The sequence below is a fragment of the Sminthopsis crassicaudata genome, chromosome 3 (genome assembly GCF_048593235.1).
Source record: "Sminthopsis crassicaudata isolate SCR6 chromosome 3, ASM4859323v1, whole genome shotgun sequence".
In the NCBI taxonomy this organism is placed as follows: domain Eukaryota; kingdom Metazoa; phylum Chordata; class Mammalia; order Dasyuromorphia; family Dasyuridae; genus Sminthopsis; species Sminthopsis crassicaudata.
Window position 1 is genome coordinate 185,433,638 of NC_133619.1, and position 13,146 is coordinate 185,446,783.

General features: G+C 33.4%; 1 protein-coding gene across 1 annotated transcript in view; it reads right to left on the bottom strand.

The window, feature by feature from the left end:
• SLC9A2 (solute carrier family 9 member A2) overlaps nt 1-13,146 on the bottom strand; it is a 117,549-nt gene that overhangs the window by 67,054 nt on the left and 37,349 nt on the right. Inside the window, exon 3 of the mRNA XM_074299713.1 lies at nt 6,251-6,501. Within this exon, the coding sequence (XP_074155814.1) occupies nt 6,251-6,501 (251 nt within the window). The remainder of the gene's footprint in view (nt 1-6,250; nt 6,502-13,146) is intronic.

A 13,146-nucleotide genomic window follows, 5' to 3' on the forward strand; every position in this document is an offset into this window, starting at 1 on the left:
GATGAATGGCCTTGACTTTGATTCATGGCAAAACTACAAAATTTATTATTAAAGGGATATAGTTAATTGATATCTAGTAAAAGAAAGCAGTAGTCACAACAATTACCATGACTTTTAAAAAGGCATAGTCTCTCTAGACTCCATTCTGATTAGACTTGGAGTGTTCTCTTAAGTTCTGTGTGAGGTTTTAGAAAAGAAAATGATGATCTAGACATTGTCCAGAAAAGGATAATCAGGAAGGTCATGAACATGATCATGCCCTTTATGTATCTTTATGAAGAAATGAGAAATCTTTAACCAGGAGAAGCAAAAACTTAGTCAGCTGGGACATGATAGTTGTCTTTGAATAATTATAGATCTATCTTGTGGAATAAAAATCCAATTTGTCTTGTTTGACTCCAAAGATTACTAAGCAAGTAGGACTGAAATATCTGAAAATTGCACAAAGGTTAATAGCTTTCATGTATGGTAAAATTTCCCAATAATTAGAGAAATGGGTTTCTTCAAAGAAAATTAGACTTGAGGACTTCAGGCAAAAGTTGGATGGCCATTTTTCATGTACATTGTATACAAAATTCTTTTTCTGAAATTATATGATCCTATGAGGCTAAGAGAAGCTAAGTCAGTGGCAAAAAGTCACAAAGTTAGAGAACCTCAGTTTTTCTGACTACAAATCTTGTGCTCTTGAAACACTATCATAACTACCTCCTCCAAAATGTTCATATTAAAAAGATCAAAAACATTTAATTCTTATGAATTACTTTCAAAAATTTCAGATAATATCTTTGAAATAAATGATGCTGGTCTGAACAACAGAACCTTGTAGGTAAAGAGTAAAGGCAATTTGGAAGTTACAACTTTAATTTGATGAAAAGTTGGTTAATCACTTGGGGCTATCATTTAAAATCATCTATATGTATGACTTCAATTGTTTTTCAATCTTTGTGGCCCTATTTGGAGTTTTCTTGGCAAAGATACCGGAGAGATTTACCATTTCCTTCTTTAACACATTTTAGGAACAAAGAACAAGGCAAACAGAGTTAAGTGATTTGCCCAAGGTCTCATAGTTATTAAGTGTCTGAGGCCAGATTTGAACTCATAAAGATGAGTTTTCCTGATATCAAATGCAGCACTCTTGACTACTGTATTACCTAATTGCCTGGAAAAGAGTATATATCTAAAATAAACTTAAGCATTAGTGCTATTTTTATTATCATCTATTTCATTTTATTAAATTCCTCCTACATTTTCTTATCATGACATAGAGATCTTCAGTTCCTGATTACAGTTCAAGTTCATATTATCTGCAAATCTGATAAGCAAACCATTTATATCTTTATCCAAACTAATGACAAGTATTAATTACTAATAAACACTTATCATATTGGAAAGTCTTCAAGTATGAGTCCAGCAATAAAATGTGTCTGTTGTCTTACAAGAAAGGATCTTCCCCTTTTCATTAGAAGTCTTCAAGCAAAGGATGAATAGTGCCTTGCCAAACATGTTGTGGGAAGGATCCCAGGTAATCCAGCTAACATCTGGATAGATAGTCACTAAGCTTTCTTTGAACCTATGATCCTATGACTGTTTTTAGTCTAAGTGTGGAAGAAAGAGGCTCCTCAATGGAAGTTGGGCAGCTGATGAAAGATTTTTTTCATTTCCCTGGTAGTACTTTCATCACAACAATATCTTGAGAATATTGGCAAAACATGCTTTAAAGACTTTGAGCAAAAGGAGTGATTTTAAGTATTTATTAATAATAATATATCACATCATGTATAGTGAGACATGTGTAGTCCCTCCTTCTAAGGAGAGTTGAGCTCTAGAGCTCTGCGTTGTTTTAGGATTAATGTTTATCATAAAGCACCAGTACTAATATGGTGAGCCCTTGGGAATGCAGGGCTACTAGGCTGCCCAAGGAGGGGAAAATTATCCCAGGTCAGAAACAGGGAAAATCAAAGCTTCCATGACAATTACTAGGAGGATCAGATCAGATGGTCATGACTGGCCAACCTAGGCCACATAGGGAAATATAATCTCAAAAAATACACATACACACATAAATACATATTTCTATACACATACATATAAATGTACATAAAAAATTATATGACTCAATTTTCTTGTAGTATATGAATGTATATATTCCTGTAGAATGTGAATGAATATATAGGAGAACATTACAAGAAACTATCATAAACATAGATAATGCCTAGAACACCTCATGGTGAAAAAATCTTTTCAGTGGACCTCAAACAGTTTTGAATACCAAGTGTCAGTCTCTTTTGGCCAGTATATATTAATTATACTACTCAATTTGGAGAATATTGATAATGAATGAGGGTGTCAGATGATCTGATTATCATTCATGTTCATAAAAATGCTCATTATGCAAAGAAGGGAGAGAGTAATTTTCTATTTCGATACTCATAGGAATGTTGATAAATTCCATATTTAATCTATGAGGAATCATTAATTTATTTCTTCAAATTATAAAACCTAGAGAAAGCAGTGACAATATAAGTTCCTCAAGGAGATAAATCTTCCTACATTACTTAGGACAGTGACCATTCCTTGGGGGAATTTAATTGATGTAGTTAATTGACAGGAGAGTTTAAGTATAGTTAAAACAATGTGTCCCTAAATCTTATTCTATAGAAATTTAGATCAAGTCTAAGGGCTATGAACCTAATACATGCATACAAATGTACGTAAAGATCATATATGCACATAATTCTCCATTTACATGTTATTTTTGGGATACCCAATATATATATATATATATATATATATATATATATATATAAAGAGAGAGAGAGAGAGAGAGAGAGAGAGAGAGAGAGAGAAATACACAAACTTCCATAATACAACAATCTATCCTGATTTAGTTGTAATGGTGAAGGGAATGTGGTGCGGAAAAAAAAAAAGGGGGGGGGGGCTTTGCCATCTACATTCAGCTTTCCTTCCTGTGTATGTTGTCTCACCCTATTAGAATATGAGGCTCTGGGAGAACAGAGACTATTCTTTCCTATTTCTATCTTCAGAAGGAAGGGAAAGAGGAAGAGAGGAAAGGAGAGAACAAGGAAGGAAGGGAGGAAGGAAAGAAGAGAGGAGCAAAGAAAAGAAGAAAGGATGGGAGGAGAGAAGAAAAAAAGACACAGAGGGAGTAAGTAAAGGAGGCGGAAACAGGGGGGAGAGAGTGTGAGGGAAAGGGGAGAATGTGAAATGAAATATATATATATATTTTTTTTTAATTTTTAATTGATTTGAAAATCTCTGTTCAGGTTTTCCATAGGCTCCTTATTTGTACATTTGTGTACATGTATTAGGTTCATAGCCCTTAGACTTGATCTAAATTTCTATAGAATAAGATTTAGGGACAAATTCTTTTAACTATACTTAAACTCTCCTGTCAATTAACTACATCAATTAAATTCCCCCAAGGAATGATCACTGTCCTAAGTAATGTAGGAAGATTTATCTCCTTGAGGAACTTATATTGTCACTGCTTTCTCTAGGTTTTATAATTTGAAGAAATAAATGCCTACCTTAAGGAAGAGACATTACTAAACACATTAGGCACACTCTATATATCACTAACTTTGTTTCCACTGGTCATTAACATTTGTTTTTAAATGTCAAAAAATAGAGTACAATTATAGATAGGCATATAAGAGATGCACCACTGTGTGATGGATAAAGAGCTGCCCTCAGAGTCAAGATGACTTAAATCCAAATCTTGTTTTTGACACTGTGTGAACCAGGAATGTGCTTGAGCCAGCTTGTGCTGGTAAGAGATAATTGCTAAATTTTCAGTGTAAGCATGTATATTTCAGAAATTGTCAAAGACTACAATTCAGGGCTTAATTTGTTGTCTTGAATATCCAGAATTAAGAAATGATGGCAAAATGGTAATAATAAAGAATATACATAAAAGAATGTCATGTAAAGGGGGACTTTCCTTCTCTCTATCCCTGAAATCCAGTTGTTAAATATTTAATAGCACACTTGCCTTTCCCTTCTTTGATCTACATTTGTAGAAGAAGTCACTATTCTAGGAATTCTTTATGCCAACATTTTGTCCCCTTCCCCAAATTTGGGGAATATAAATATATATCTATATTTATAGTTGCATAAATATATATATATATAACACAGCATATATAAAATTACACAAATATAAATTTTGAGACTTAATAAGATTTAAACTTAGAAAATAATTACATCTTACATGAAGATTGTGCACATGCATTTACAATTTTAATTTTTATCACTAAACTAAGCTCCCAATTTCTAGTTTGAAATAGTAATTATACATGTGGCTATGTTCATAACGCACTAAAGGCTGAAAGAAAGTAAATCTCTCTGACTTAAATTATAGCAAAGTATCGCATATACTCAGGCCTGAAAAAATACCTAGACTATAACAATGCATAAAAATGCCATTCACTTTCACAGTTATAAATCCCAGAAAATGTCTTAAGAATATATGAAAACAGTTTGAGAAAATAGAAGAAAAACTTGTCCTTAACTTGGTCTGATTTCTAAATCCCTCTAGACCTCATAAACCAGGAAGATCTACTCTCAGGGAGCAAATGATACAAAGTAATAAATGTCTTCCTCACTCAGTGTATCTAGTTGTCACAGAGTTTTGGGGCAGTAAATAGACCTCAATCCAATTCCACCTCTCCTCCCTCATATTTCATCTAGATAGTCACTGGACCCAGGGACTTCCATTGCTGGGAAAAATTGTCAGACCAACCACTCTGATAAGAACATTGAAATCTCTGGATGCTCTAAATCTTAACACCAGTACTGCCCAGGCTGTAAGGAATATATCTTCTGCAATTTAATGTTCTCAGAAATAATCTTTAGAAAATTCAGAAGTTGGGCTCTTCTCTCTTTAGAAGACACTGTAGCTACTTGATCACATGCTTTCAATGACATAGGTCAAAGAACAAGAAGAAGCTGGAAGCTATACAAATTATATGAATAGCAACAAGAGGGAAGAGATGGAACATTTCATTACTAGGTCAAACTGGATTAATATGTTGCTTTTTTTAGATTTGCCTCTGAAACAAAAAACCATGCAAAACTTTGAGCTTATTATAATAGTCCTCACTCTCAGTTGCATGGTGCATTTAAGTTTTTTACTCACAGTACCAAAGCATATTAAGTTGTATTCCAATAATGATAGATATAAAAGCGGCAAGGGAAAAGAACAACAGCAACAAAATACTTGTCAAAATATGACAGAAAACAAGTCTCTATAACAAATGTTGGCAGGAAAGTTAACCTAACAGTAAAAATTATGTCTGTATTAGCCTTTTTTGCTTTTCATGAGAGATTAGTCATCATTTAAGGTATACAATTTGTTACTATAAAGTATTAAACTGGCATTTATAACTACCAGAATGTATATTTCTATAAGAGTATACTCCTCCAAAATAGACACCTCAAGGGATATTGATACTTATTCTAAACATTTTAGCAATTGCTTTTAAAGGGGAAAAAAATATCATTTTCAGGAACAATTTGTGAACAAGAAAAGAAAATCATTCTCATTGTAACAATTTATGAGCCGGAAAATAAAATTAGTCTCATCACTATACTCACACAAAAAGTTACTTGTTTAACAAACCAACAAAACAGTAAAAATCTCTCAACATGATAGATAACCCATCTTATTTAACAGATTTGAATCCAAATGATTTTTGTCTTTTCCTTCCTTCTACCATCCACTCCCATCGCCATCCATCCTCACAGAATGAAGATTTGCCATATTAAGAATATTTAAATATTATGATATAGCCTTTAGTTGAAATTCTATAAGTTCTAAAATTATTTGAGAAATGAAAGCATCATTAAAATAAAAGTTGCATGGACACTCTTTGAAAAGCTATGACTTCTTATTTCAGTATAGATATTCTGGTTTGTTTATTTAATTTAACCACTATATTTGCCTAAGGAAATTACTTTTATGCTGTTTTTCACTCTGGAACTTTGAAATTTTAGTTTAGCTAAGCATGTACATTTTTTCACTTACCACAAAAAGGGAAAATTAAAGAAACTACAAAAACTTTTAAGTACTCTTTAAAAAGAACTTTTAAATGTTCTTAAAAATTGTCTTTATCTATTTCAATTACACAACTTTTTCATTTACTTTAGAATATATTAATTTTATGAAATTTAATCTACATTTTTTTTCACTCTTGCCACTTATCAATGTCTTTTTTCCCCTAGTACTTACGCCATGATGCCTGAGAGGTGAAACATTTCTGCTGTGATGTATGACAAGTAGCTGTATAGGAAGACAAAGAGTGGCTCAATCACTCGGATATTGTGTGTGAAACGGGTGGTAAATGCTGCTATAAAGCCCAGCAAGATTCCAATGACTATACCCCCGATTCCCACCACAAAAAAGTTAGCAATTCCAGCAAACACATCAATGGTCTCAATTGTTTTCATCTGGCAAAAGGACTTGAACAAATTGTACAATACCTGTGAAAAAAAAAAGAAATTTGTATCAGTTATAACCAATGATCCTTTCTAATTTCTCCATTATTTCCCTAAGTTCAGGAGAGAAAATAAACAACTTTTCCTTTTAAAAAAATTTCAAATATACTTATGTTAAATATGACCAATGACTACTAATTTATTAATATTATCTTTCTGCCTGGAATTAAATAATGAAAAATAAATTAAACTTTTGAGAAAAACAGGTCAACACTTCAGATTTCAACTCTTTTAAGAAAAATTATATAATAGTCCAGTACCATCTACTTTAGGATGAATGCTAAGAAACACTACTTTGTTAGAATATGTCTAAATAAGTTTCTTTATCCCTTTTGACACATGTCTGACACTAATCCCAGTCTTGTGTGTTACAACTTCTGCCTCACTAGGAACATGATAGGTAGGAAGCTACTCAATACCTATGGGAGCTCATTTAAAGTCTTCACATTTTTAACCTGTTTCCAGAGAAGGTCTTCCACCTTAGCATGGTACCAGGGTAAAAATCTTCATGCCAGACATAAGGAATGAATTCTATCTCTTAGTAGACAATCTACTTCAGCCTGCTGCTACTAGGGCTATTTTTGCTGCTGCTGTTTAGCAGTTATTTTGGATCTGCAAAGTTGGTTTTTAAAATGTTTTGGCAACTGTATTTCAATATATTTTCTTTTGAAAAGCTATAGATTTTATGTATTTAGAAACTTTATTCAGCAAAGGGGTCCTTAAACCCAAGCCATCTATGAAACACAACAAAAGTTAAAAACTTCTTATCGAATTGTGATTTTTTTTTTTTGGTAAAGTGAATATGTAAGCAAGAAAGTTAATTACATTTTACTTATCTGAATGGATATAGTCTGGTTACTTAGGTGGATCAATACATAGAACACTGTGTCTGCAGCCTGTCTGCAGACAAATCATTTAACCTTGTTTGCCTCAGTTTCCTCATCTATAAAATGAGCTGCAGAAGGAAATGGCAAACCATCTCAGGATCTTTGCCTTCAAAACCCCAAGTGGGATTGCAAAGAATCAGACAATTGAATATCAACAACGGATATAGTCCAACTATAAAATGATCAGACATCTTTATGTAGTAAAATTATGGTCACATGCTATATCTCCCCACCTCACCCAAGTATATTCAAAGGCAATATATGTAGAATTGACTTGATTGAGTCATTACAAAATGTCTTTGTCTAGAGACAAAGAGTTTTTAATAATTACTTTTGGTGAGACTGAATTAGTTCAAAAAGCCTTCCAAAAGATTTCCTTACTTCTATTTTATTCTCTTCCCTCTCCAAATGATCTCCCAAAGAGCTGAAAAACAGATATTCATAAAGCACAAATCTGGCCATGTCCCTGCTCAAGAATTTTTCATGGTTTCCTACTACCTCTAGGATAAAATTAAAAACTTCTTGATTGAGCATTTAAAGCCTCTCACAACCTAATTCCATATTACCCTTCTTCATACACTATAATTTTTAGCCATGCTAGTCTACTTGCTGTAATCTGATATGACTTTCCATGCCTTTGTGTACTCATTGGCCACAACCCAATCCATAGAATTCCTTCCTTCTTCCTCTCTGCCTTTAAGAATCCTTAGCTTCCTCCTAGGGTCATTTCTGACTCCAGGTCCCCCAAAAATCTAATCCTTTATTTATGTGGGTTTTCACCCTTCTCAAATCAATTTGCATTTATCTATAAATGAAAAAACTATCTCAAGAATTCATCTCTAATAGAGAATCTTTCCTGATCTCCTAGTTGTCTATGTTCACCTCTCCTTAAATCATATTGCATTTATTTTCCATATAAACAAAAAATTTACCTCCAATAAAATGTAAATTCAGAGGGAAAAAAAACTGGCTTTCAAAAAATTTTTTGTTTTTATATCCCCAGCCCCAAATATAATGCTTCGTTTAATGCTTAATAATTGATAAATAAATATATATTGATTTGAATTTCAGTTGAATTTCAAGAATACTGTGAACTCTTCCTCTTTACTCTTCCTCTCTCTCTCTCTCTCTCTCTCTTTCTCTCTCTCTCTCTCTCCTGTGTGTGTGTGTGTGTGTGTGTGTGTGTGTGTGTGTGTGTGTGTGTGTGTCTGTCTTTGAGAGGTGCATTGACACTTTCAGGTTACCAGAATATTGTTTCTATAAATCACTACTTTAAATATTTCTTACACAAAGAGGATCACTTTATGTAAAAGTTATTTAAATTATTTCAAAGAACTCCTGGATGACTTCCTTCATTGCTACCTTCCTCACACAAATCCAGAATTACAAAATTAATCTTCCCCAAATATCTTTTTTTTCTCATTTCTCTCTCTCCTACTCAAAAACCTCTCAAAGGCCACCTATTACTCACACTGTTCCAGGCCAAAATCTTCTTAGAGATCCAGGGTCTCCCTAATTTTGCCCTACTCCATTTAGCAAATCTTTTTTTTCTCATTCTTCCATAACACACTCTAATCTCCAAAATGTGCCATAGAAAACATGCTTATTTCCATCTCTGTGCCTTCTCCTTTCATACTGTGTCCTTTGCCTAGGTTGGCTTCCATCCATTCCATTTATTCATACCCTATTCAAAATCATTAATGTCCAAGTACTACCTTCACTTGAAAGCTTCTCTTGTCTATTGGAGTCATCACTGATTTTCTTACTTTATAGCATTTACAATGATATTTCACAATTTGCACCTCTATTATACTTTATCTTATGTTGTTCCTTTTTATTTTATACCTTTAAATCTTCAATTAAAGTTCAAATTCCCCAAGGGTAAAATCATACTATATTTCTCCTTTAACCCCACCAGGTCCAATACAATAGAAATAGGATAGTGATATAAAGTTTAAGAAGTGACTAGCTATACTACACTGATCAGAATAAGTCTGTATCCTTTTTTTCTGGAATTATATATTTATTATTTAAAGATGTGCTTTGTTTTCAACATAATTCCTTTTTGCTTTTAAAATGGTAATACTGAGTCATAGGGGTTTTATTTTGGGCCCATGGATCAGAGGATACATTTTGATCATTCTTACTGTTAGGGTAGACACCAATGTAAGATTGAAAAAGAACATCTTAGCTAGACAAATTCCGTGTGTGACCACGAAAATATTTCCTCATTAACAAGGAAGTTTTCCATAACCTCTCATCTGATTTACCTTGAAAGTCTTAGCTAATGATCAGCACAAGATAAAATTATTTCAGTTTCAACTGGCCACAATCCCAGAGATCGTTCCCAAAGACTCTTTGACCTTATCACAAGGTATCTTGTGGTTGTAATTATTTATATATTGAATTATTATATTTCAAAAGAGAAGCTGGGTGAGAGATTTCTTTCAGGTCATGAATAGATGACCTAAATTTGAAAATGATACTTTAGCAAGATTAAACCATGAGATGTATCTATGTTCTAAATTCTTTAACGGCAAGAATTTAAGAGTTTGGAGTTGCCTGATGACCAAAGATATGGCTAATGATCTTTTATTAGAACTAATGTAAATACAGATCATTTTGTTTCATTTTAGCATAACATTTTAAGATTTACACTAAAGGTTTAAAGAAGAAAAAAACTTCGAAATGTTCCTAATTACTTTTCAATTTCATAAAATTATACTTCATTATATAAGGCCACTGGAAATGATTGAAGTCAAAAAACACTTCATTGGACTCCTCTCCTTTCCTCAATGAATCCAGATTACAAGACCAAGAAAGTATGAGGTCTAACTGTAAAAAGAATAAATAAGTAAAACATTAAAGTGACCAGACAAAAAATTAACTTTGCCATGAAACTGAAACATGTTCATATGAATAAGTGATTAAATTCATTTAAATAATTTGAATTTAGAATACCATGAAATCACAGTATTTCTCAGGAAACTGTGAACTCCTTGAGAGTAGGGACAGGGTTTTTTGTTTGTTTGTTTGTTTGTTTGTTTGTTTGTTTGTTTGTTTTACCTATCTTTGCACCTTTAAAGCATTTAGCACAGTGTCTGGCACATACGAGGTAATCAATCAATAAATGCTTATAGAATGATTATTGAAAACCTAAGAAATACTTGCCTGATAAGGAAAAAAAAAAAAAAACACTTCCCCCCCCTCTCCTATGGGGGGGGGGGGGAGGGTTTGTTTTTGTCTTTGTTTTTGTTTTTGTTTTAAAGGCATTGAATTCTTTTCAAATAACTTCCTGGGCCACAAAAAAAATATTTTTTGCCCTAAAATAGCATGAAAGGAAGAGACATTCAGTTTATTCTGAAAAGAGAACTATTCCTGGAGTCAGGGGCTCAGACCCTAGTTCCTAAACAGCCCAAACATTCTAGGCAAGACATTTAACTTTTATGCCCTTCCACAAGACTATATTACTGAGCTGTGATTGTGTTCACTTACTCCAAGTTCCTTACTCCAAAGACTCTTCTCTTTCTTTTTTTTTCTCTTTAATAATATTTTATCATTTTCTAATTACATGTAAAAACAATTTTAAACATTCATTTTAAAAAATGTTCAGTTCCAAATTCTTTCTCTCATTCCCCTCCTTTTCCTCTCCCCTCCGAGACAGTAAGCAATTTCATGTTATACATATTCAAGCACAAAAATTATAATTCCATGTGAGTCATGTGAGCAAAGAAAACACAGACCCCCCCCAAAAAAAAACATAAAGTGAAAATAGTTATATTTTGATCTGCCTTCAGATCTCCATCAGTTCTCTCTCCAAAGGTGGGTAGCATTTTCATGAGTCCTTTGGTATTGTCTTAGACAACCTCTTTCTCTTTCAAAAGAAATACCATAGGAAAAATATTATTTTATTAAGGGATAATATATTTTATTATTATTCCTTAATAAAATTATATATAGACAAGAAAGTTACATTTAACTATCTTTGTATGTTATCAATGGGTATTTTTTGTTAAATAGGAAACATTTTCCCCAAAAAACCCTCCCTCTAAAATACAATAAAACTTTACATCAATGGAGTTATAATTGTCTATAGCTATTTTCTGCCTGGTCTCCTTTTATATCTCTCCAGCACTGACAAGATACCTCTTTCCAACTTTCATGTCCTGCATACCAATGAAGACATGAGTGAGTATAAGAATTTTTCACCTAGTTTATTTATTCATTCTAGAAACAGTAACCCAACACAGGAAATTCCTTTTCTCTGACCTTTCCCATGCTTCCTCTTGCACTTTCCTAGTGAACAAATGGTCTGGATTAACTATTTTCAAGAATAATGACGTCATCACTCAATCAAGTGAAGCAAAGTATACTCAAAAATTACCCCTCTAGGAGTGAAAATCTCACCCAAGGAAGTTGAATTTGCCCCCATTTACTGAATGGCAGTTAACAAATTATTTACTTTTATGTTTAAAGGTCAAATAATCTATCAAATGCCATTCCTTGGTATAAATTAAAAAACTAAATTTATATGTACTGATAAAGAAACTAAGCAGGTTTGGAGACATGGTCTACTGTTTAGAAGGTACAAGAGAAATGGAAAAAGGGGACTAGAAAAACAAAAAAGAATGTGAGCACTCATAATAAATTTAAATATTTTGTATCCTTTGGAAATCTAAATATGAGATAGTTAAGTGTAGGTACCATACAACACCCCGTATAATATTATAACCATACTGTCTTTGCCCTTCTCTAGATTTTTGTTACACTGTTCTTTCTCTCTGTCTCTCTCTCTCTTTCTCTCTTGGATCTCCTCCTACTGCTCCTTCCCAGTGTCTTTTGCTGGATCATCATTCAGGTCATGCCTCCTCTATTCTTCTTTTCTCCCTTTGCATTATTACATCTAGTAATCCCATCAGCTCCCATGGATCCCTTTGCTGATGACTCTCAAATCTGTCCAGCTTCAACCTCTTCAATCTTCAGTCTCACATCTTCAACTGCCTCCTGCCTCAGCTTAAATGTAGTGTAATCTTAGAGTCAACATGTCCCAATCTGACCTCAATATCTTCCCCTCCAAACCTTATCCCATCCAAATTTCTCTAATGTTAAGAGCACTGCCATTTTCCCCATCACCTTGGTTTGCGACCTTATTCTGTGTTACCTTCCATATCCAATCTGTTGCCAAGGCTTGTCAATTTTTGTTTTTATAACATCTCTCATACTTAACCTCCTTCTTTGTTCTGACACTTCTACAAACCATCCTAGTTCAGGCCTTTATTATTTTATGCCTGAACTATGTAATAGTGGGCCAGTTGTTCTGCCATCTACACATCTCTTACCACTTCAGTCCATCCTCCAATCAGCCACCAAAACCATTTTCCTAAAGCACAGGTCCCATCAAATCATCTCCTTACTCAATAAACTCCAGTGGCTTTTATCTCCTCCAGGATAAAATATAAAAAATCCTCCATTATAACCTGGTCCTCCTCATCTTTCTAGTCTTCTCACATTTTGTATCCTACTAAATTCTTTCTGATCCACTGACAACACTATTCTTGAAACAAAACATTCCATCTCCCACCTCCCCACTCCTGGCTTTTTCACATGCTGATCACAAGCACAGAGTTCTTTCTATCATCTATGCCTCCTGACTTCCCATACTTTCATCAAGTTCCAGCGAAAATTCCACCTTCAACAGGAAGCCCTTCCAAATTCCAGTTAATTCTAATGTCTTCCCTCTATT